This window comes from Geotrypetes seraphini, chromosome 2, assembly GCF_902459505.1.
Source record: "Geotrypetes seraphini chromosome 2, aGeoSer1.1, whole genome shotgun sequence".
In the NCBI taxonomy this organism is placed as follows: Eukaryota; Metazoa; Chordata; class Amphibia; order Gymnophiona; family Dermophiidae; genus Geotrypetes; species Geotrypetes seraphini.
The window spans coordinates 223,030,626-223,056,991 of NC_047085.1; the positions used below are offsets into that span (position 1 = coordinate 223,030,626).

The window sequence follows — 26,366 nt, forward strand, 5'->3', positions numbered from 1 at the left end:
CGGATGACTACAAGGATTTTAAAAGAGATTCTTTAAGTAACTAAAATTGAATGCACAAAAAGTGTGGGGAATATGATCACATTTCTTCAAATTAAAGAGTAATCTGACAGCTGTGTTTTGTATTAATTGAATTCCCAGGAATTGTGCAGCCTGTAGACCACGATAAAAGGGAATTATAGTAATCCAGACTATATATTACAAGGGACAGAATAAAAATCCAAAGAAAATTTATAATTGAGCAAAGAGTGAATTTACCTTAATATAAAGTAGCATCTGGATACAACACTAGAGATTTGGAATAGAAAGTGAACACCCAGTCAAAGGTTAAGAACATAAAAATAGACTTACTGGGTCAGATCAATGGACTATCTAGCCATCCTCACGGTGGCCAATCCAGGACACTAGTACCTGGCAAAAGCCCAAAGAGCATCATCATTCCATACTACCAATCCAGGGCAAGCAGTGGCCTCTCCCAGGTCTGTCTCAGTATCAGACTATGGACTTTTCCTCCAGAAATTGTCCAAACCTTTCTAAAAATACAGCAATGCTATCTGCTCTTACCGCAAACTCTGGCAACACGTTCCAGAGCTTAACTATTCTCTGAGTGAAAAAATATTTCCTCCTATTGGTTTTTAAAGTATTTCCGCTAGTCTTTGTAATTTTTGATGAAGTAAAAAAAAAAAAATCGATTGATTTGTACCCTTTCTAAACCACTCAGGATTTTGCAGACTTCAATCATATTTCGCCCCTCCCCCCGGTCATCTCTTTTCCAAGCTGAAGAGCCCTTTATCATCTTGGTCACTTTTCTTTGAATCTTTTCTAGTTCTGCTATATCTTTCTTGAGATAAGGAACCAGAAATGAATGCACTACTCCAGGTGAGATCGCACTAAGGAGCAATACAGAGGTATTATGACATTCTTAGTCTTGTTAACCATCCCTTTTTTAATAATTCCTAGCATCTTTTTTGCTTATTTGGCTGCCACTGCACATTGGGCAGAAGGTTTCATCGTATTTTCTACAATGGCACCCAGATCCTTTTTTAGGGTGCTAACTACCCAAGCATCTGGCATCATCAAGAATCCTATCAGTTTCCCTACAGGGAAGCTGTGTTATGTATATATACTGGGCAGGAAGATCAGGGAGGAAGATATGTGCAAAGGAAAAATTATGGCATCAGATATTGAGGTATTAAGATTAATTTTGTTTTCAACCAATCAATTGTCAATCTTATCTAAATTACAAGAAATAATCATGGTGTGAGGAGAATGTGGGTGACGAGAAGCATAGATGTGGATGTCATAGGCATAGATGAAAAATACAAAACCACATCACTGAATGAGCAGTGGAAGCAGAGTGAAAAAGATATTATAGAGAACCCTTGAAGAACCCATGATATGAGTGGTTTTACAAGGACAAGGATCAGTGAACAGAGAAAGTCCTATTAGTATAAGATAGCATAATTGAAGACATGAAGATCAGAAGGTCTATGGAGGTCTAATGCAACTCTTGGGACATAATGATGAACCAATGATGATCTACTTGAACTTGTAACTATGTATTTATAATTATGACCTAACTGTATTAAGAACTGTACTGGTCAACCTGTACTAGCAACTCTATTGACTGTCCATGTCATACTGGGTAACTGACCCAACCTCCTGTAATGCAATCCGACCTTGAATTGAAAAGATAAAGGCGGAATAGAAAACCTGATTAATATAACTTACATGTTTATGCCCTGTGGTCCTTCTTCAAGATCTATCCAGCATTTTAGAATGGCAATACATATACTGTATATACCTCAGAAAACTTTCTCTATTTGAGCCATACACAATAGTCAGTCAACTTCTTTTTGGGCTAAGGTTTTGGAGGACAGCAATATATCTGGCATTCAACACATCTTCAAAAATTAGAGTTTTGCAAGACATGTCCTTAAAATCAGTTCCCCTTAGATGTGGAAGTTTCCAAAATCTGTCACTTTAACAATACAGCAGCATATTTGCCACTTAAATGTGCAAGCCTCAAGGGATGTCACTTTTTGAGCAATCTTTGTAAACCGGCTCCTGATGTATGTTGCACCATATACACATGTATGGGTTTCTTTGGTAAATATGAAAAGGCTCCATTATTCAGTTTTTTAAAATAAAATACATGCAGTTTTGCACATATGATCTAAATGTCTATTTTCCAGCCTAGACATCCTATATAAGATAATTTCCCATATCTGGTCATCCAAAATAACTTACTTACCCTTGTGGCTCTTGAACAGTCCTATTTTCCACCTTTTGTTCACATTCCTTTATCATAGAGCTTAAAATAACCTAGAGGACCATACATAAACATAAATGACATGTATCATAAGTTTCAGGTAAAACAACTGAAATTATTACTATAAGCACAAAACAGGCAATGGAAAACAGTTTAGAAACTCAAAATAGTTTCAATAAAACCCCTTTCATATGAATTTATTTTGGTACTTATAATCCAGCTAACTCTCAAACAGTTCCAAGTGGATTACATCAAACTATATCAATATAAAGCAACCTGTGAAAAACATAATTCAAGTAAAGTACCATTATAAATAAAACAATGTTACAGAAAAGCGGGAGCTGATCTACATTTAATCAGCAATATATTCCAGTAAAATGCATACCACACAACATCAAAAGTTGCCTTTCAACATACATCTTGTGGCAAAGGAAACTTCAACTTGAAAGTTCCAACTGAAAAAACATTTCAAACAGTGATGTTTAACTTTAACATTACTTATATAAACAAGCATCATGCCATACAGAATCGGTTTTTAGTTTGCATTGAATTCTGGCATAAATTGGTAGCCAGTGTAAGTCACCAAAATTAGGAGCCATTCTCTTCATGGTGAACCTTCCAAAACCAACTTAGCTGCAGCATTTTGCATAACTTGCAGGCAGAGATATTAGTCTACCATATAAGTAGACAAATATTATAATACAGAATGATAAAAATAAAAACAATAAAACTGAACTGAAAATAGCACAAATACAAGGTTAAAATGAATAGCACAAATACAAGGTTAAAATGAATAAGAAAAAAAACCATACCGGAACCTGAGCAAATCTTCAATGGAGATCAAGCAGAAAAATTAGCTTCCATGGAAGTGAGCCTTGAAGACGTACGCAGGCAGATAGAAAAATTAAAAACTGACAAATCCCCGGGTCCGGACGGAATCCATCCAAGGTACTAAAGGAGGTCATAGCGGGCCCTATTGCAGCAAATTTGAAATCTATCCCTGAAAACAGGCGTGATCCAGGAGGATTGGAAGATAGCCAACATTACGCCCATCTTTAAAAAGGGATCAAGAGGTGACCCGGGAAATTACAGACCAGTGAGTCTGACCTCAATTCTGGGGAAAATGGCGGAAGCAGTGATAAAAGACAACATCGATGAACATTTTGAAAGAAACAAACTTCTGATAACCACCCAACATGGATTCTGGAAGGGGAGATTGTGCCTAACTAACTTGTTGCACTTCTTCAAAGGAATTAACAAATGGATGGACAGAGGAGACCCCATAGACATCATATATCTAGATTTCCAAAAGCCTTTGACAAGTTACCCCATGAACGCTTACTTTGGAAACTGAAGAACCATGGGGTGGAAGGAGACGTACATAGATGGATCAGAAATTAGTTGGCAGGTAGGAAACAGAGGGTAGGTGTGAAGGGCCACTACTCGGACTGGAGGAGGGTCATGAGTGGTGTTCCGCAGGGCTCAATGCTCGGACCGCTGCTATTTAATATAGTTATAAATGATCTAGAAGCAGGGATGAAGTGCGAGATAATAAAATTCACGGTCGACACTAAACTATTTAGTGGAGCTCGGACTAAAGAGGATTGTGAAGAATTACAAAGGGACCTGAACAAACTAGGGGAATGGGCGACAAGAAGGCAGATGAAGTTCAACGTTGAGAAATGTAAAGTACTACATGTGGGAAGCAGAAACCCGAGGTACAGCTTTACGATGGGAGGGATGTTATTGAATGAGAGTACCCAAGAAAGGGACTTGGGGGTAATGGTGGACACAATGAAGCCGACGGCACAGTGCGCAGCCACCGCTAAGAGAGCGAATAGAATACTAGGTATAATCAAGAAGGGTATTATAACCAGAACGAAAGAAGTTATCCTGCCATTGTATCGGGCGATGGTGCGTCTGCATCTGGAGTACTGCATCCAATATTGGACGCCGTACCTAAAGAAGGGTTCAGAGGAGAGCGACACATCTGATAAAAGGTTTGGAAAACCTTTCATACGCTGAGAGATTGGAGAAACTGGGACTCTTTTCCCTGGAGAAAAGGAGACTTAGAGGGGTATGATAGAGACTTACAAGATCATGAAGGGCATAGAGAGTAGAGAGGGACAGATTGTTCAAGCTTTCAAAAAATAAAAGAACAAGAGGGCATTTGACACCAAACTATTTAGTGGTGCTCGGACTATAGAGGACTGCGAAGAATTGCAAAGGGACATGAACAAGCTAGGGGAATGGGGAGGTGGCAGATGAAGTTCAACGTTGAAAAATGTAAAGTATTACATATTGGAAGCAGAAACGAGGTACAATTATACGATGGGAGGGATATTATTGAATGAGAGTACACAGGAAAGGGACTTGGGGGTAATGGTGGACATGACAATGAAGCCGATGGCACAGTGCGCAGCGGCCACTAAGAGAGCAAATAGAATGCTTGGTATAATCAAGAAGGGTATTGCGACCAGAACGAAAGAAGTTATCTTGCCGTTGTATCGGGCGATGGTGCGTCCGCATCTGGAGTACTGCGTCCAATTTTGGTTGCCGTACCTTAAGAAGGATATGGCGTTACTCGAAAGGGTTCAGAGGAGAGCGACACGTCTGATAAAAGGTATGGAAAACCTTTCATACGCTGAGAGATTGGAGAAATTGGGTCTCTTTTCTCTGGAGAAGAGGAGACTTAGAGGGGATATGATAGAAATTTACAAGATCATGAAGGGCATAGAGAAAGTGGAGAGAGACAGATTCTTCAAACTTTCAAAAAATAAAAGAACAAGAGGGCATTTGGAAAAGTTGAAAGGGGACAGATTCAAAATGAATGCTAGGAAGTTTTTCTTTATCCAATGTGTGATGGACATCTGGAATGCGCTTCCAGAGGGTGTAATAGGGCAGAGTACGGTACTGGGGTTCAAGAAAGGATTGGACAATTTCCTGTTGGAAATGGGGATAGAGCAGGGGTAGGGAACTCTGGTCCTCGAGAGCTGTATTCCAATCGGGTTTTCAGGATTTCCTCAATGAATATGCATGAGATCTATTTGCATGCACTGCTTTCAATGCATATTCATTGGAGAAATCCTGAAAACCCAATTGGAATATGGCTCTTGAGGACCGGAGTTCCCTACCCCTGGGATAGAAGGATATAGATAAGAGGATTACTGCACAGATCCTGGAACTGTTGGGCCGCCGCGTGAGCAGACTGCTGGTCACGATGGACCTCAGGTCTGACCCAGCGGAGGCATTGCTTATGTTCTTATGTTCTGAGTGAGGATCTGCTAAGGGGAAGAAAAACCCCATTTTGCAATATCCTACCTGCTAGCATTCCAACTTGGGAAAAAGTAAATTTGGGCTTCAGTAGGTTATTTCATTGTCCTTATCTTTAAATTTTTTAGTTCAGTACTCTTCTTTTTCAGCAGTCAGTTTACGTAATAGTGTAGCCTTTAGAGTCTCTATTAAGGTTTTATATAAAAACTGTTTTAGTCTAGATTAGTATTTTAGGTTCAGAGGTTAAGATCAGATTAGGGCACAGATAGCAGTTGAGGAAAGTCTCTGTTTAGTGTTTAATTATTTCTCAGCGAAAATGCCAGTGGATACAATCACCGACGCTTGGTTTTTATCTAAATTAATCTTGGTTAGACCACATTTGGACCGCTGAAGAAGACACTTAGGTCACAACACAGACCGTGTTGTGTCCCCTTTCCAAGTTGTGGGTATTTATTGACTTTTTCTATTTTGAATAAAAGTCTCAATCAGCAACATCCTTCTCCATAGTTTTTGTTTGTTTGTTTTGGACTAGTGTTTAATTTCCTCATACCCACTCCAAAGCTGATCTTTTGATTTATAGGCTCTTCAGCCAAAATGGAGCATTACTTGTGTAGGATTTTTTTCTGCTTTTTTTTTTCTCATCAGGTGCAAGTACTTCTGCAACCACAGTATGGCTGGGAAGCATCGTGTGACCAAAGATGTTGCTCAGGTTACAGCTTCTGTCTCTGTGCAGACAGAAAATGTTACCCAAGCAGAGGAAGTGGTTCCATGTGCAAGATGTCTTCAGCTTAAATCCCTCATGAAGAAGTAAATGAACTGAGATAGGATGTGGCAAGACTGAGAAGCATCCATGAGAATGAGAGGTACATCTATGAAATGGTTCATGAGGCATCAAAGATTTCCAGCAAGAGGAGGCCATGCTGAGGAAGGAAAGCTGGACTCAGATTATAGGACCCTGCAGGACTGATACTGTGACTCCACTTGCCATTGAACTGAAGTGGAGTGGAGGAGATAAGAGCATGCCAGGGAGAGAAGGACCAAAGCTTGAAATCTCCAAACTTGCTGGATCCATGACCACTAAGAGGCATAAGGAAGTAGTGGTTGGCAATTCTCTTCTAACGGGTACAGAGGCATCCATCTGCAGACCAAACATGATGTCTTAGGAGGTATGCTGTCAGCCTGGTGTCAAAATCCAAGATGTTACTGAGAGATTGCCAAGACTCATCAAGCCTGATGACTATTATCCAATACTGCTCATTCACGTTGGCACTAATACTGCCAAGTACCCCTGCGAATGTATCAAAAGTGACTTTGTGGCTCTGGGAGAGAAGGTGAAGCAGTCAGGTGAGCAGGTGGTATTCTCATCAATCCTTCCTGGTGAGGGTAAAGGCCCAGGCAGAGAAATTTGCATCCTGGAGATGATTGTGTGGCTCCCTGGATGGTGTCATCGAGAGCATTTTGGCTTCCTGGACCATGGAATGGTTTTCCAAGGGTTCCTGAGCAGGGATGGTGTATATCTATCAAAGAAGGGAAGAAGTGCCTTCAGCAACAGACTGGCTGAGGAGGGCTTTAAGTTAAAATCATCGGGACAGGGTGATCTCAAAGCTCCCAAATGAGTATAAATCATTATGGTAAGTGAATCACTAAATACCTCTAAACAAAAGGAGAAAAGGGGCAATGTCTGGAAAGCTGTATATACCAATGCTCGACGTATAGGAAATAAGGTTCTGGATCTGGAGGCTGTGATAGAAGAGGCTGAGTTGGATTTAATGGCTACCACAGAGATGTGGTTCACGGAGAACCATGACTAGGATATAGTTATAGCAGGCTATAATCTGTTCAGGAAAGACAGGGTAGAAAGAAAAGGAGGGGGGGAGTGGTGTTAAAAGTTAAAGATCATATCAAAGCCACGCAATTTCAGGATTTGCAGGGTAAGGAAGAGGCATTATGGGTCAATCTGGAAAGAGGGAATGGAAAATGTATTTACTTTGATGTAATATACAGGCATCCTTCACAGACAGAAGAAGTGGACAGAGATTTAATAGTAGACATTCAGAATATAGCTGTATATAGTACACTGCGCATCTGATCCTTCAGAGAACTCACTTAACACCGAGTGTCATCCAGCTCCAGCCCCATATTATCAAGAAGTTCATGGGCTGAGTCAATCTTATCAAAAAACTGGTGGAGCTTTTTATCGATTGTTGCTTCAACTGCAGCCGACACTTTAGCAATAATTTCAGCCGCCCATGCCAAACTCGCTGGTGGGCTGGGAGGGCATGGCATTGCCAACATTTTGGCATCAGAAGAGTTGCTACGATCTCGCTGTTTGCGGAAAGATTTTGATATCAAAAGCAGACTAATTGTCTCCAGATCCAAAGATTCCCACAATTAAACAGAACACATGCTGACAAAACAGTAACACTGCAACATCAGGGAGTGATAAATATATTAGATGTTATGGAGCAAGGAAGGGAGCAGAGCCTTTCTGCATCTGTTCAATCCCATGACATCACCAGAAATCCCCCTTGTTTTACTGACCATAAATTTTTCTTTATAATCTCAGTAATCATGTTCAAATTTAAGGAGTAATTTTTAACAAAAAGACCACATACTGTTGATTGAGACAATAGTAGGTTAATGTTGAAATAGAACAGATTGCATTTTCACAATGCACATCTGGTGTTTATAGATAAGTGGTACTGGGGACAGGTAATTTTCATAGGGATGGAGAACAGGTGGGCTTCAATCATTATAAAACATAGAAATTTTGGGCTATTTGACGGTATGTTGTTCAAATTCTATTTTGTTGTTAATGGTTGGATTCTTCCAATGGTAATGTTAGCCTTACTCCACACTTTTAAAATATTGTTAAGGCAGACCATTGTGCTAATGCTTTCTCCATTTCTTAATCCTCTAGCCATATTAAAACCAAATTTACTGTGCAATCAGAGCAGAGGAAGGTTTTGGTCCCATCTTTTGATATTTGTAAAAGGAAGTACATTAAGGTAACTAAAAAAATCCCCTCACCATAAAGGGCATTCGGTAAAACTTGACTTCATAGAAAAGAAAACTAAAGTCAGGAAAAATGCATTCAAGTATAACCATGAAGTGGTGCCAAAGCAGGATGTTATAACCTTTAGACTCACCTTAAATAAATATAAAAAAAATAAAAAAGGATAGTTCTATCTAAGCTGTGTTCCAGACAAAACATACATTAGCATCACCACACTCTTGACATTGATATGAAAGCGTGCAAATGTAATGTTTTGTTTTTCTCAGTCTAATGAAAACTGCAGTTGAAGCAGTTATGCAAATCTCTTATGAAATAATGACTGGCAATGCAAACAAACTTTAGCTCTACCAGAACCATACTGGCAGGGAGGTTGCCAAGAATTTTTCACCTAGAGCTGTCACATTAGGTTTTGACCTGGCAGGAGGTCAAAACTTTCTTCTAATTATTTTTATTCTTATTCAGTTACGTTAGGAAATATTAGAACACATGCACATACTATTATGAACTGAAGAATCAATGACAATCCCATGTGAAGCAGTAATCAACTGTAGAGCACTAATCCAACTGTTGAGAATTTGCATATTTTCTGCAAGGAAGGTATGGGTAGTCTTTTTCAGGGACTGAGTCATAAGAACATAAGCAATGCCTCTGCTGGGTCAGACCTGAGGTCCATCGTGCCCAGCAGTCCGCTCTTGCGGCAGCCCAACAAGTCCTGGACCTGTGTAGTAATCCTCTATCTATACTCTTCTATCCCCTTCTCCACCAAGAAATTGTCCAATCTTTCTTAAACCCCGTTACCGTTCTCTGCCCTATTATGTCCTCTGGAAGCTCATTCCAGGTGTCCACCACACGTTGGATAAAGAAGAACTTCCTAGCATTCGTTTTGAATCTGTTCCCTTTCAACTTTTCCGAATGCCCTCTTGTTCTTTTATTTTTTGAAAGTTTGAAGAATCTGTCTCTCTCCACTTTCTCTATGCCCTTCATGATCTTGTAAATTTCTATCATATCCCCTCTAAGTCTCCTCTTCTCCAGAGAAAAGAGACCCATGGGCTAGACTCAGGGAAGAAGAGATGTGGTTTGTGTGGGGGCAGGACTGGGGTAGAACAGAGTGGGGCCATGTGTCCTCTTTTTTCTTAAACAAATCTGGTAACCCAATGCGGACGGGGACAGGAAGTGAGATAGAAGCATCGATCATGGGGAGAGGGAGAAAAGTGGTAGTCAATGGGTACAGAAAAAGAAGGGCAAAAATGCTGCATAACAAGGGGGAAGGAGAAATGCAGGACACCACAGGGGAGGAAGTTATATGCTTGAATATAACCTCCCCCCAGCTTATATTTAAGTTAATAGTTCTCCTCCCCACCATTTCAGGGGAAAATGGTATTATTCTCCAGTCCCAGGAACTGCAAGAACAGAATGACAACTGGAAGAGCTATTTCAGCTAGGACTTTTCAACAAGTCAGTACAGATGTAGTTACATATCATCCGAGACAAGAACTTTATAAGAACATGTAAAAAGAAATCACAATTACCAGTTTTTTATGGTTACCCAAATTATTGAGATGTTTCTCATTTTGTATTTAGTTATAAAATTGATTATGAACAAGCACAATACAGATTCTTACTAAAATAGGATAAAGGAGTCCAGACACTGGTCTACACTGTGGACATTATTGCAACATGATGCACAATCCAGAATAAAAAAGTCCATTGATGTTACTGAATGCAAAGACTATATGCTCTGAAAAACTGCAATCAAGAGCATTACATTTCTCAAATTATTTTCTAATAAGCTTAATTTTATTGTAATTTAATTTTTCTACTAACACTATAAGCTGACCAGTACTTATGCTTGAAAACAATCACTGCAGGTTCCTTTTTCATTGAATCTAGCTTCTGTATGCCACAAGTTAAATAAACAAGATTAATCAGAGCCTGGACATTCTTTAGAATTACTCAAATAATATTCAAGCCAGAATATATACAATAATTTTTAAAAATGAAAGACCATATTTTACCTCCAAGCAAAATAGTCTCCGCAAACATGGACCTCAGCTAATGAAAATTGAAACTAAAAGCCACTGTGCTTTCAAAATGGCTGACATCTCGCCACATTTAGAGTGACAGCTTATGTTATATCTCCACAGAGAGGCTAATTCCTTAGGAGTTTATCATCTCAAATTTACAGCATTACACACACAGAACAGCCCCTACCCCCAAATCTACTACCTTACAATGCCTGGTGATCAAGTGGTGTAGTAAGGGTAGGAGTGAACCCCAATCGCTCTTGCCCATGTTAGCTGTGCTTTCAAAATGGCTGCTATCACCTATTGTGGCAGTCTCACAAAATGCCTTTGTGAGAAAGTCTTGCATTTTCCCGGACATCCACAGGGGGATCCCAAGGGAGCCTCAGAGCAGTGCAGGCACACACACACAGAGCAGGGCGTAGCTCACACACTGAAAATTCAGCAGTGTTTGTTCCAGAGGTAGAGAGGATAAGCAGAAGGAATGGTTCTCTCTCCACTGCTCAGCAGCCAGCCAGACCAGAGCAACCTAATAATCGGGAATTTATGGAGATGGATGAGATAGCTCCAAGCCAGGAAACTGAAGCCCTACCTCAAGAGGAACAAATGGAGATTTTTGAACAGGTATTTCCAGAACCTGAAGCTATGGTAATAGGTGTTGCCTGCAAGGCCTACTGCCCTTAAAACTGTGGGTTTTTTTTTTTTTTTTTTTAAGTTCCCAAAGCAAGCCACTGCTTTGAACAGTTTTGTTTGTGAATGCTGTTTTGGGTTTTTGTATGGACAATTATCAGAGCTTGGTGAATTGCCAGGACTTGTGGTACAGCCAGTGACTAAGTTGAAAAAGGTTGTTTTTTTTTTCCTTTTTGCTGCATGGGCTCGCAACACTGCTGAGGCCCAACCCAAGGACAGGGCACCTTCTTGTGTTCTATAAGGGCTGTTGCTGAAGCTCTCATAGTTTTGTTTTTGCCTTGTGAGATTATAATTTTTGTTTTGAATGAAGTAATTCAAAGGAACTGAGAATTGTATGTGGGGAGAAGTTTGTCAAGACCTTGGGCGGGATTTTATGAATGCTTGATAAAGCTTGGAAGACTAACTTGACAATTCTCCTGCCTCAGCTCAGGAGCAGAGATGAGAGCTTCCCTTTTATCATTTTTGTCGCCTTTATCTGTACCTTTTCTAATTCTACTATTTCTTTTTTGAGATACAGGGCACACATTATTCGAGGTGCGGCCGTACGATAGAGCGATACAAGGGCATTATAACATATTCATCTTTGCTTTCCATCCCTTTCCCAATAATTCCTAACATTCTATTTGCTTTCTTAGCTAATGCCATACACTGAGCTGAGGGTTTCAATGTTTCCTCAATGATGACACTTAAATCCTTTTCCTGGACATTGACTCCTAACATAGAACCCTGCATCATGTAGCTATAGTTCCTGTTCCTCTTTCCCATATGCATCACTTGCACTTGCTCACATTATAAGTTATCTGCCATTTTGATACCCAGTCTCCCTAAAAGAAAAGGCCAATAGCCATTATTAAGATGGACTTGAGGAAATCCACTGGTTATTCCTAGCATAAATAGCATAAAATCTGTTTTACCTCTTGAAATCTTGCCAGATATTTGTGACTGGGATGGTAACTGTTAGAAGCAGGATACTGGGCTTGATGGACCTTTAGTCAGTCCCAGTATGGCAAATCTTATGTTCTTATTTTAGCAAAGACTGAGGGCAGAATGCACAATGCTCTGGCACTACAGTAAAAAAATACCGTGATGGGAGTGATTTTCTTTTACAAGACTATGCACAAATAAATAACATGCAAATCATAAGCATGCAGTTTGTTCAGAATAGCCCTGTTAAAGGGGAGGAATGGATGGTTCTGAAAGGTCTGAAGATAAGTTCTCTTTTAGATTGAACTCAACAGATTTATCATTTCTCCTCTCTTTCTCTTTTTTTCCTCTCTTACTTCCCCACAGGCGAAAAGCTCTAGGATTCTTGTCTTGTACCAGTGGAGGAGGGATCCTCTCTTGCACAGTAATCTTCAATGGTGGACAGAGGTAGTGGGATCTCACTGACACTTGAAGTTTCACAGTTAAGGGTCAGCAGTAATATTTGCCTGTTGGAAGAATGGGAATCTCTGCCAGCTGCTTCTTTCATATTCATCAATACTCATATCTCTTCTCTTTTAGAGGAAGGGTCTTAACTATTTACCTGCCAGACCTGCCCTCTCTATCATATTTGGGTGTTAGGACCTGGCCTCCTTTCCACTCTAGTTCTTAGGGCACTGAAGATCTCTGCTACTCCTGCTCCTACTGTCTCTAAGCATAGCTTTGTTTGCACATGAACAAATTTATGCCTGCAGTCTGATAGATTTGCTCTTGACAATACAAGGTATTGCATCTTGCAAAATATACCTAAAAGCTAAAAAGTTCAGGGAATGACAGTACATGGAAAATCACTGCCCATAGTGCTTTCTTTATACTATTAATACTCATGTTGATGTCTATTTTACAGTGCTGAAAGTTTTAAGGCGCAATAATTCATGAATGAGGGAAGAGGAACTTGAACACACACACAAAAAAGAGAACTCAGTAAATTGTTAAAGCATCTTAGGATAAGTGACACTTTCCCACTGTAATTTGGAGAAATTAACCTTTTTTTTCATCAACTTTGTATGGCTGTATGAAGGAAAAAAAAAAGGAAGTAGTAGTAGAAGGCTCTAATGATCTTTGCTGGTATAACATATCCCATTACCGAAAGGGTTCAGAGAAGAGCGACAAAAATGGTTAAGGGACTGGAGGAGTTGCCGTACAATGAGAGTCTAGGGAAACTGGGCTTCTTCTCCCTTGAAAAGAGGAGACTGAGAGGGGACATAATCAAAACATTCAAGATATTGAAGGGAATTGACTTAGTAGAGAGATTGTTCACCCTCTCCAAGGTGAAGAGAACGAAAGGGTATTCGCTAAAGTTAAAAGGGGATAGATTCCATACAAACGTAAGGAAGTTCTTCTTCACCCAGAGAGTAGTAGAAATCTGGAACGCTCTTCCAGAGGCTGTTTTAGGAATTCAAGAAAAGGTTAGATAAGTTCCTGCTGGACCAGAACATACGCAAGTAAGGCAAGACTCAAATAGGGCACTGGTCTTTGACTTAAGGGCCGCTGCGTGAGCGGACTGATGGGCATGATGGACCACTGGTCTGACCCAGCAGCAGCAAATCTTATGTTTTTATCTGTGCTCTATTTATTCCCACTTGTTTGCTGTCAAGGAAAAACACCAACATTCATCCCTCAAGCAGCACAGACCATTTTGATGCTCCAGGAATTAATGAGCATTTCCTGACTGATCAACTTTTATTAGTAGTCTCACCATTTCCTTTAGGAGGGTCCAACAGCATTCACTGTCATAGAAATATTACTCAAAAGAACTATCAGGAAAGTGTATTATATTTTATGCTAGATATTTTGCAGAAATAAAAACCACCACTCAAATATTCAAGGAATTTCACACCAGAATAAATCCATGGTTGTTTACCATTAAATTATTATATTGTTCACCATTAAATTATTATATTGTTCATTTATAAAATTGTATATACTACCAAACTGATTAAAAACCATTCACTACAGTTCACAGGAAACATAAAACAAACTAATTACTGATTGTATATACTTTACCTCTACAATTTTTTTTTTTAATTCTTAATGACCCATTTCTTTGTAATAATATAAAGAAGTTTACCTCATGCTCTGGAGAGAGATGTTCCATATCTGTTCGCAAACACCTGAGACCAGGTAAAAAGTGATTAACCATTAAATCTTCTGAAATAACTGAAATGTAGTTAAGGCATTATTCATTTATTTCATTTTATAACCTGTCTTTATCCAAGGTAAAGTACAGAGTAACATGCATAATAAAAACATTCATTCTAACATCAAACCACAGAAAGATATTAAAAGAAAGAAAGAAAAGCCAATCAATAGTCCTGCAGACAATGTGCTCATGATCCAAAGTTTGCCTGTACTGTAACTACAAATACAGTTTCAATAGTCTTTTAAAAGCTGTCAGATTCTTCTGTCTCCTAAGAGCTACTGGTAGCTTATTCCATTCTGTCAGTCAAGTAATGCAATAAATCTTGTTCCATTTATATTGCAATTGAGTTAGCCAAAAAGAAGGCACCTCCAACATACACCACCTCAGAGCGATGGGCTCGCCCAGGTGTGTACCCATGGAGATGAATCCTGATACAGACTTTGATGCACCAGCAATAAGTTTAAATCTGATCTGTTCTGCTAATGGTAACCAATGTAGTTTCTTAAGAAAGAGAATTATATTATCATATTTGGACAGACCATACAATAAGCGGACTGTGGAATTTTGAACCACTTGCAAGAAATGGATATACATAACTGGCATTACAATAATCAAGAACAGAAAATATCAAACTTAACAACACTTTCTGGAAATCCGGTTGTGAAATCAATAATTGTAGTTTAAAAAATAGACTTTCCACAATTGATTGTACCTATTGCTTAAAAGACATTTCATAATCAAAAATTATCCCTAGAATTTTTACCCTATGAGAAACTGTAATCATGGATTTAGCTTCTCATGGCAGGTAGTCCCTGGTACAAGGAATGGTAGGAAACTCCACCTCTTGAAGCAGGCAGCAAGGCCAAGGCTTGAGATAAGCATCCCCAGGGAAGGGTGAAAGTACCACCCAATGCATGTCTCAATCTCCGGGGAAAGCTTGAGATAAGTATCCACAGGGAAGGGTGAAACCTGGTAGGAAGAGGGGAGAGTACCACCTAATGCAGGGTGTTTCAACTCTTCTGCTATCAACAGGAGAGGTGTCATGGCAGTTTAGGAACATAGGCAGCTTGTGTTTAAGGCTGAACAGGGCTGAGGGAGAAGGAAGTCTGAATTGTGAGGCTAGCAGGTATTTGGAAGCTTGGCTGGTAGTAAGGTACCATGGAGTGCAGTCCATAATAGAAAGACATCCTTCCTGTTGACTACAAGCTAAGGCTTGCTGCAGGTGAAAGTGTGAACTGGAAACCCTAATCTGCATTTCAGCCTAGAGCAGATCAGGGCCTCAACAAAATGCAGGGAGGAGTAAAAGCTGCCAGGAAAGATGAACTTTGTAAAGCTTGAGGAAATTTTGATGCCATTGTTTAAAGTTTATGTTCAAATGGCATGCTTAGTAAGAGGAGCCCAAGGCTGTGAGAAAGGGAAATATTTGAATACGATGTTTATGATTAAATAAAGTTGTATAATGCCTGGATGCATTGGAATCAAAAATAAATCTCTGGGATCCAGATCAAGTAATGTCATGAAACTTGGGGTAACATCATCATCATGGCCAGTGGGAAGTGACACTCCATAAGTGCAATAGGATTGTCTGGAAAACCTAAAGTTGGAGAAACTTTACTAATTGGAGGTTTGCCCATTAATTTGTATGTGATTGATCACAACATATTTTTTGAATAATTTTTTTTAGGCCCATCCTGGCGTCGCTCAAAGCTAATGAATATAAGCACCATCAAAATTTGGTTTTTCCCTTAAAATCAGCTGATAACTTTGCACTAAACAGGTGATAATGCTATCATTGTGCTATGGATGTGGATTAAACATGTAAATATAAGTAAATCTGACAGACATGTGAAAGAATTTCTGGGTTACAATGCCATACAAAAATCAAACAGAAGTTCATACAATAACTAAATGTTTGATTGTCACGTGGCTGAATGGCTTTGTCTGGGGAAGTATGACATTAGCAGCTGATCTGCTGCCTGAGAAATGCTTGTGAGCACCTCCATCTTTACTCAACATCAGTTAGTTCTAGTTCTAGGCATGCTCTGAGCTTGTGCAGATGAGGACAGAGGGATGGGGATGGGTCAGGAATCATTCAGTTTCCATGCGGAAATATGGAATTTTCAGGGTCGCACTGATGGCCTTGAGGTCCAGAATAGGTCTCCATTCATCCGAGCCTTTCTTGGGCATGACAAAGTATATGGAGTATCTGCCCAAGTCAGATTCTTTGGGTGGTACTGGTTCTATGGCTTGAATGTCCAATAGTCTATACTGTAGAGCAAACTTTGCTCACTTTCTCCAGCCTGCTTACTGGGGAGTTTACAAACAAATCGGGTAATGGATGGAAAAATTCAAGCTTGCAGCCCTCTTGAATCTAGAACCCACTTGTCTGTAATTATTTTCTCCCATAGTTCGAAAGCCATCCCTCTATCTGCAGGAGGGATGCTTTGGCTCTGGTGTCATTGTGCCTTTTTAGTGGTTAGCAACTGAAGGACTAAGGCACCCAGTCCCTATGAATCTTTGCTGGGATCCTTGATAGGATCTTGGGATAAGGCTGCTCCTGAATATTGATGAAACCAATGTAAGCCCCAAAAAGTAGACAGTCAAGCCCCTCTAGAGGACATTTAAAAGACTTAAAGAATTTGGGTGATGATCTGCCACACTCACCAAAAGGTCATCCAGCCCCTTTCCAAATAACATTTGTCCTTTAAAAGGAAGTTTGCTTAAAGTAGATTTAGAAGCTGAGTCTTCCTCCTTATGCATTCTATGGGCTGAGATAGAATAAGCCAAGACCTTATTCATAACGCTGATTATATCATATAGGGAATCAATTATACAATCCACCCCTGCTATTACAAGCAAGGGGAAAGGGTTGGCCTCCCCTGACGAAGTCTGACAAAAATTAGTATAGCAGGCACGTGTCACAAATGAGGCCGCTACTGCTGCTGCTTTAATTTCCAAGGCTAAGGCCTTGAACTGTCTCTTAAGAATCACATCCACTCTGTGATTCTAAGCATCCTTCAAAACTATGCCTCCCTCACTTGGCAAGGAGATGCGCTTGGTCACCTGTACCACAGAGAGTTCATTTAGGGCTGAGTAAACAATTCATGACAATCCTGAGCCATGGGATATAACCTGGACATGGTCTTAGCCACCTTTAAGGGAATCTATTATATCTAACCAACTTTCTGACTACTTGGAGAAGTTCTCCATTCTTTTACCATTTCAACATGGATTCAGACCAAACTTTGGCACTGAAACCCTTCTATTGTCATTAATTTCAAAGATTCAAAATATACGAGTGCAGAACAAATATGCTGTATTGCTGCAATCTGACCTATCTGCTGTGTTCGATGTAGTTCACCATGATATTTTGATTCACATGCTATTTGATATAGGTCTAAATCAAGTAGTTTTGAATTGATTTATTAAATTGGTTTATTAAATGTCACTACGATCTTATGGATGTGGAATGCCTCAGGACTCCCCTTTGTCACCGATATTCTTTAACATCTATATGACCTCATTGAAAAGCTTCTGTCTCACATCAGTAGAGACCATGTTTACATATGCAGACGATATCTTTATTCTGCTGGAGGTTGACCCTGATCTTAATAATCTGGTTTCAAATATAGATTGGTGTTTCTAAGCTTCAATCCTGGGCAATGCCCATTCAAATGAAATTGAACGCCGCTAAAACAAAGCTATTATGGTTCAGTCCAAAGTTGAAAATTCTTCCTGCTTCTGTCACATTGAAATCAGGTACCTCAATACCAATCGAGTTTTCTTCTAGAGTTCTGGGCATTATCCTGGACTCATCACTTACATTCTGTGAACAGATAACCTCGTTAGTGAAAAAGTGTGTTTTCAGTATGTGCATGTTGAAAAAAGTTAGACCATACTCTATCAGGAACATTTTTCATTGTTGGTACAGTTCACTGTGCTTGCTTAATTGGACAATTGCAATTCTGTGTATCTGGGTATCAAGCAAGGCAACTTGCAACATCTTCAGTTGTTACAAAACAGAGCGGAAAAACTTATCTTTGGGAAAAGAAAGTTTGATCATGTCTCTCCTTTGCTTAGAAAGCTTCATTGGTTTCCTGTTCACTTCAGAATCTAATTTAAATGCGCAAGTATTATTTTCAAATTTCTTTATGGAATATTTGATCCTCTGATTCCCTTACATTGGAATGCCTATAGAACCTGCTATGAGGAACACACAGAAGTACAAATTATCGTTTCCCTCTTTCATGGGAATTAAATCAGCTGAGAAACTTTGTCAGTCCTATGTTTTCAAGTTGGTAGAGATTTGGAATGCACTTCCTGGTGTTATTAGAATGATAGACCAATTGCAATTATTTCGGAAAACCTTAAAAACCCTGCTATTCTCACCATATCTAATTAGCTTACCTGCAGAACCTACTAATTGATAACATTGCAAGATTTCCTTCTATGATAGACTAAACTAATTTTTATTATCTTTTATTTCTACTTATTTTATGTATATGACTTCTTGTAAACCGAGTAGAGCTCCGACGAGAGATGACCCGGTATATAAACTGAAGACTAGATTAGATTAGATCTTCAGGAGCGTCCCAATGCTCTGTTACTAGAACTTTAATGTCAGGTTGCCAGGGGATGGACGTAGGCTGGGACTTCACACCACTCATGACTGAAAACGCAGAACAGGTGGATGGGGAATCTAAATTTAGTTCATTCAAGGATTCTGTAATAATCTACAGCAATGCCGTACACTTGAACAGGCGGTGTACCGACATGTCCTCCCCCTGATTTAGGGCTACCACTCCCTCCTGACTACTAGTCCTTCATGAGATCCTGAGTCTCCCATCAGAGAAGTCTCACACTGGACCAGTAAAATAATAGATCCAGACTCACCATTCTCCAAATCTTTTTCAGTCTGATCCTCTGCGTCTTGAACAGTACCCTGCTTGGGGGAGGGGAAACTCAGTGAGGTAAAGTCCCCTTGCGCAGTCTCTGGAGAGTCTCTAGACTGCACAGGAGGATTCTCACAGCTTCGATAAGCTTTCCACATAAGACTCGCACAATCAGAAGTGAAACCCTGATGAGTCATTCCGGAGACCCTCCTAGGGGACTTGAAGAGTGATTCCTTCTCTTGGGCTCTGTGGCATATATGCCCCTGTGTTTTACCAAGCTGCAGTCCTGAAGTTCTGAGAGGAATTTTCTGCACACAGCCATGACCTCCCTGACAGGGTTCTGAGGTTTTTCCTCCTGAATACATTGAAGTTTGTTTTGCTTGTTTTCACTGTTAGGTTCACAGCTTTTATTGTTGTATTGATGTTTAAATTCTAGCTGTGTGGGTGTTTGAGGTATGTGATTTTTTTGGGGGGGAGGGAAAAAAAGTCACCCCTGTCTTTTTTTGCAACCATGAAGTTCTTAAAATCCCTTCCTTCTTTCTCCTGGTGGGATGGATTTGACCACTGTGGCCTATAAAAGGGAAGAGTTCCTGTATAAGCAATTCCTGATGCTGAAAGCTCAACTTTGACACACTTTAGGCAATTTTGAGGGATGTATTCCAATTTCAGTGTGTATTCTGTCCAAACTATTTAAAAAACCCCACTGGTTTGAGGTTACAGCATGTTTCTTTGCTAGGAAAAGATTCAACCTTCTTCCTACTGGTACGTCATTCAGAACAAGTAGAGGGACAGCAGATATGCCAGTCAAAACCTTGCTTTATATGGGGAGCTACCTGGGCCTTTGGACTCTCTGCTGCCTCTGGCAGGAACAAGAACCCTGATTATTCTGGAGAGGTGGGGGGAGAGGTGGGAAGGATAGCATATGCCTTTGAGAGTAGTAGATTGTATATTGCCCTCTGTATAAGAACCTTTTTAGATTGGAGGTTTAACCAGGAATGGGCCAGGATAGTGACTTGAGATCTGTGACCTTTTCCCCCCTTACAACTAAAAAAGGTTGTTTTCCCAGCCCAGAAAGTCTATCAGCTTCTCTTAAATTTCTGATTCTAGGTCTGGAGACACATTCTGCTTAACACAATATCTATGACAGAGGATTGGCTGCTTTATCAAAAGCACAATAAGCTGCATGAACCAAGTACTTTCCACATGCCTGCTGCTTGCTTACTTAAGTTGATGAATCTCCTCAGCCTTCTCCTAAAGGAGAATGTTTGCCACACTACATATAATGTTACTCAAATGAATGCTCATTAATATCTAGGAAGAAACTATGTGGGATCACACAGGTATTCTGCTAAAATTTCTTCCCCCAAAGACTCCAAAGTCTGGGGCTCCCTCCTTGGGGGTTACTGAGACGTCAGTCTTGGAAACCTTGGCTTTCTTGAGTGCAGATTCAACAACCATGGAATGGTGAGGAAGCTGGAGATTCATGAACCTCTGAGCCTTCTGGATTCTATATATATGTGACTTTCTTATTTACACAGAAGGGATCTCCTATAGCTTCATCCATATGAGCTTAAGATACTATCACAGCTTCTTTTGGAGAGGTATCAATCTGCAGGATGTCCAAAGTTTCATTTCTGGGGTTATCCTCCGTCTCCAAATCAAATGGGTGGACCTAGCCATCTCCCTGATAAAATCAAAATTGGAGAGCTCTTCTGGAGACTTTTTCCTTTGAGTAGAGGGAAGGACCTGAGGGAAGACCAAGGAAACTCTCCTTTGACAGGACTTCAGATGTCTCCTCAGACACCCAGATTTCAGAATCAGACTCAGAAATATTCAACAGGAGATATCAGCCGCTGCCTGTCTCACATGCCTGAGAGTTATTTTTTAGGCCTGGGCCAAGTGCATCAAGGCACCAGGGACTCCAGGTTCCCCAAAGAGGGCCCCTCATGAGGGAGGAGTGTGTGGCGCAGTGGTTGGAGCTACAGCCTCAGCACTCTGGGGTTGTGGGTTCAAACCCCGCGCTGCTCCTTGTGACCCTGGGCAAGTCACTCAGTCCTCTATAGCCCCAGGTACATTAGACAGATTGTGAGCCCGCCGGGACAGATAGGGAAAATGCTTGAGTACCTGATTGTAAAACCGCTTAGATACCCTTGATAGGCGGTATATAAAAACCTAATAAACTTGAAACTTGACACTGGTTGCAAGGACCCTTGGTGTTAATGAGCTGCCCAAAGGCACTGCATGGACCTACAGGATAGCCTGGAGCTCTTAAGTTGCTGGTGCAGATGCCCCTGGTAACACAGCTTCTTACCAGGTCAAAAGGTGCCCCACATCTTCCTGGAAGATGGCATTAAGCCACTCCTTGAGTGCTTATACTGATTAAGTCTAGGGTTCAGAATGATCACATCCTTCAAACTCATTGGGGTCAAATCGATGACCTGGTCTCAGCCCAATGGAGGCTGCTGAGCCTCGTTCAGATCCTAGAGGTGAGAGGCCCTTATGTTGGGGATGATTTAAAAGTATTGATGACCTTGATATTGTGACAAATCTAGCGCTATCCCTAGCTTTGCCACAGTGGTGAAGAAGGTAGGTAGTCCCCGAGGCAGGAGAGCTGGTCAGGTTGGCCCTGCAGAATATGAAAAGCTGACTTCACTTAGACTATCCCAGGAGCTAAGAAACTACAGCTCCCAGAAGGCCAGTCTCAGCACAGAAAGCTATGACTGAGACAGGCACAGCTGCAGAGAGTTTTCTCTCCCTTCTCACTCTGCAGCAGGGAGGGGCGAATTAGAGGAGGTTAAAACAGAGCAGCTGAGAGAGAGTGAGGAGGAGGAGGAGCCGAGGAGGCTTCAGGGTGTGCTCGGTGGAGAACCCTCTCCTCCTCAACGGAATGCTGAGGAGCTGAACCAAGACTGGCAAATGTTGGACACAGAAGAGCTTACTGCTGACCTAGGGAATGAGGAAGGAACCCCAGGGGAACTCATGGAAATCCAGGAGAGGCTGGTAGGAGGTGTCCATGGACATTGATAAGCAGTAAGGGCATGTGTATTGCCTGTGTCCACAGTAGTGAAGCTACCAGTTATGCCAGTGATAGTTTAAAGGGGAGTTGTAATTCTCTCCCTGCTGATAATGAACTGTTAATTGCTGCTTGAAAGCTTTAGTTGTAAAGCTAGCAAATGTTTTGGCATTTTTTTTGTTCTCTCTGCTAGCAGCCAAGCTGAGCCGAGAGCGTTCTTCCTGACAGCTGTGCATAATTAATTACTTGCAAGTCACAGCAGGGAGCTGTGCTGAGAGCCTGCACGGACCTTGTGAATTCTGTGCTAAAGAAGAGAATACGTTTTACAGAGCTACAGTATGTGATAAGCCACGTTAGACTGTGAAAACCAGGTGACATGCTGGCCAGGTTTCTTGTTGCCCAGTTGTGGTTTAAAGTGTGTTTCTGTGCTGAATTTTTTCATGCCTGTGAAATGACCCAGCTGCTGGAGCTGAAGCAGCTTAGTGAAAGTTACTAAATCCAACTGCTCTGGTGAACAGGACTGTTTATAGATGTGCTAACAAAGTCCAGAGGCTGTGGAACGATAGGTTAAGATGAGACACACCCAAAAACCTGGACACTGGATTTCTTTGAAAGTTTTGCTCTGTTTGAACAGCTTGTGTTTTGCCTCATAGTTTTGAGTGCTTGTTTTAAGGTCTGCTAAGCTGAAGCATTTTTCCTTTTGTTCAATGCAACCAGTGAACATAATAAAACCTTTGATTGGATTTTGAGGTGTGTGAGTTTCTTTTCCCTCGCCTGTTTTTCTTTTGGTAATGTCAGGGAATCTGATATTATACCTTAGGCAGACGCCTAAGAAGGCCTGAAGGGTACCCTGGTTAAAGGGTACACGTATGGACAGGAACAGTCACAGTGTTCCAGCTCGCTGCCGTGAACAGGAGCTGGGCAGGTGTGACAATATCTCATTGTTCTTGATGCCATGCCTCGAGGAGGACCGACACCAATTCTTCTAGGCTCACACCAATTTTTCTAGGCTCCCACATGGTTATCGGAGACCCTCAGCATTGATAAAGATGTTGCCTGATCTTTCTTCATTCATAGGAGGGGATCAGAAGATGCCAATTTTGGCAGCTGCTATTGATGCTCAATATTGAGGTGGAGGTACTCTCGATGCATCCCTCAGTGTACAATGCAGCTCCTGGAGCCACTGAGACACTTATTTTAATGGGGCAGATATTGTGTGTGTGTGTGTGTGTGTATAACACACACAGTATCTGTGTCCATTAAAGAAAAGGTTTTGTGACCTGAACTGCTGAGTGGCAGGAGGCTATTTTCATAGCTTCCCCTGCCTCTCAGCTTTTCAGGCTTTCCCTGTTAGCTCTCACAGCAGTCAATCGGACGACAGAGTTGGGGATTACAATGAACATCAGTGTGAATCATTTGCATGTAGACTTTTTAGTGCATCAATAGATCTTTCTGAATCAGCCAAAAAATCGGATCGATGCAGACCCACACGGTTTTACCGATCCTCTTACATAGAAACATGAAGGAAGATAAAGGCCAAATGGTCCATCTAGTCTACCCATCTGCAGTAACCATTATCTCTTTCTCTCTGCAAGAGATCCCACGTGCCTATCCCAGGCACTTTTGAACTCAGACACAGTCTCTGTCTTCACTACCTCTTCTGGGTGACTGTTCCATGCATCTACCACCCTTTCTGTAAAAAAGTATTTACTTAGATTACTCCGGAGCCTATCATCTCTTAACTTCATCCTATGCCCTCTCATTGCAGAGTTTCCTTTCAAATGAAAGAGACTCAACTCATGCGCCTTAGTAGCTGCTTCCAAAAGAATACTGGGGGGCACTTGCTGTGATGTGCTCCTTCGGATGATACTACCAATCAGTGTGGAGATATCATCCTACTTGTCCTGGGAACAAACAAGTATAATACAGAAACTATAAACAGGCATGTTAAGGAAACAATAGGCAATGCAAGCACTGCAGTACCTGGAAGGCAGGTTTGCTTCTAGAAATATTCTGGTAGAGTTAACTTATCTATCATAATAAAGCACTAAGCGCACATGCGCACTCCTACCTGCGTGATCTGTGATCCATTAAGTCCGTGGCTGGCAGGAGTGTGCATGTGCACTTAGCTGTGCCAGTGGCCGGCAGAGAAATTGTAAAGTGCAGGCCTCCCTGCTCTCCAGCTCCTCCAGCCATCGAAGCGGCAGTCCTCCATCCAGTCCACTGAAGCAGCAGACCTCTCCACAGCAACCAGGAAGCACGCTGCTGCTGCTTTTCTGTATGCCCTCCTCTTCAAAGCAGCCTGGCGAGAATCGAGGCCGGCTGTAGCAAACCTCGCAGGCCGCTCAGCACCTCGGTAGCGCATTCCCTCTGATGCATGGGATCGCGTCAGAGGGAACGTGCTACCGACTTGGAGAGTAGCCTGCAAGGTTTGCTACAGCCGGCTGCGATCCTTACCAGTCTGCTTTGAAGAGGAGGGCAGACACCGACCAGGAAGCCAGATGCTGGACAGGGGGAGCAGGGAAGAGGTGCTGTTAGACGGGGGAGAGGGGGGGAGGTAAAAGGAAGGGAGAAGGCCTACTGATGGATAGGGGGAGCACAGAAGAGGTGCTGCTAGACAGGGGGGAGGTAAAAGGAAGGGAGAAGGCCTACTGCTGGAAAGGGGGAGCAGGGAAAAGATGCTGTTAGACAGGGGGGGGAGGCCTATTGATGCTAGACAGGGGGGAGGTAAAAGGAAGGGAGAAGGCCTACTGCTAGACAGGGGGAACAGGTGCTTCTGGACAGGGGGGAGGTAAAACGAAGGGAGAAGGGCTGCTGCGGGACAGGGGAGACGTAAAATGAAGGGAGAAGGGCTGCTGCTGCACAGGGGGAGCAGGGAAGGGATGCTGCTGGACACGGGGGAGGTAAAAAGGAAGGGAGAAGGGCTACTGCTGGACAGGGGGAACAGGCAAGGGGTGGTGGTGGACAGCCGAGGAAAGAGACAGAAAGAAAGACAGACAGACAGAAAGCGGCCAAGGAGAGAGAAAGAAAGACAGACACACACATCTATTCTAGCACCTGTTAATGTAATGGGCTTAAGGACTAGTGTCTTATAAAAAAACATAAGCTGGTCATTTTTCTCCAGAGCTGTGCAGAGGGAGGACCAAAGTAGTCTACCAGAGACTGCACAGTGAGTAATTGTGATGACTCAGCTCAAGATTGGACCTATGCAAAAGGGGCTATTGCAGTGAGCGTTTCAGAGGAACAATCCATGGGTCAAAGCTGTTGTGCTGAGAAGATGCTTGCATTTGCTGCCTTTACATGATGCAGTTGTATGTGAGGATTGCGCAGAGTGCAAAGAAGCTGAAAGTACAGCAGGAATGGTATCCACCGGACCAGAGTGACTTATGGCCTGAGAACTTCCAAAATATTTGAGCAAAAAGAGAAAACAACATGCATTGCTCTTCTATGTTTTTGGGATTCTGGGCATATGGAAAATATTCTCTTGTAGAAGAACATGGATGGAAGTGTTCAGACTGAGATGATCCCATCATAAGATATCACCACTGCCAAAAGGAATTCTGAGTTGGTTACAGTAATGATGGAGCTCTGCAATTCTGTTATTTTAATAAGGCAACAGATGCGACTATACAGAACATACAATATTCTGAGGCTTGAATCAGCCCTTGACTACCTAGCAGAGCAGATCTCTTTTAAGTATACATTTACAGCACAATTTTAAATATACATTTACAGCACAATGAGGGCACAACTGAACAATTCAAGAAAGAAAATTCAGTTCCATCCTGTTGCCATTGGATGACATCACCCACTTGTATGCCTGACTTAATCCTGCTTGTTAATGGACAATATAGTTTATCAGAGATTATCAGCTCTCTTTTAATATCTCATGTGGCAGTAATTCTACTGCAATCAATGATTATATAAAGTTACAATTTCAATACAGATAATAAGTAAACAAGACAGGTTTTGCTCTAGTCTGGGAAGCAGCTGTATTTGAACCCACAGATGACAATTCTTTGCAAGTACCATTCATTTTTTACTGGGAAATGCTTAAGTTTGGAACTA

The 26,366-nt window shown here is 41.4% G+C and overlaps 1 protein-coding gene across 9 annotated transcripts in view; it reads right to left on the reverse strand.

Moving 5' to 3' along the window:
* The window catches only part of RELCH (RAB11 binding and LisH domain, coiled-coil and HEAT repeat containing), a 403,047-nt gene that overhangs the window by 14,668 nt on the left and 362,013 nt on the right, over nt 1–26,366 (reverse strand). For all 9 annotated transcript variants that reach the window (XM_033934993.1, XM_033934995.1, XM_033934997.1 and 6 more), the window contains 2 exons: nt 14,322–14,410; nt 2,252–2,322 (listed from right to left, as the gene is read on the reverse strand). In XM_033934993.1, coding sequence (XP_033790884.1) covers nt 2,252–2,322; nt 14,322–14,410 — 160 coding nt within the window. The remainder of the gene's footprint in view (nt 1–2,251; nt 2,323–14,321; nt 14,411–26,366) is intronic.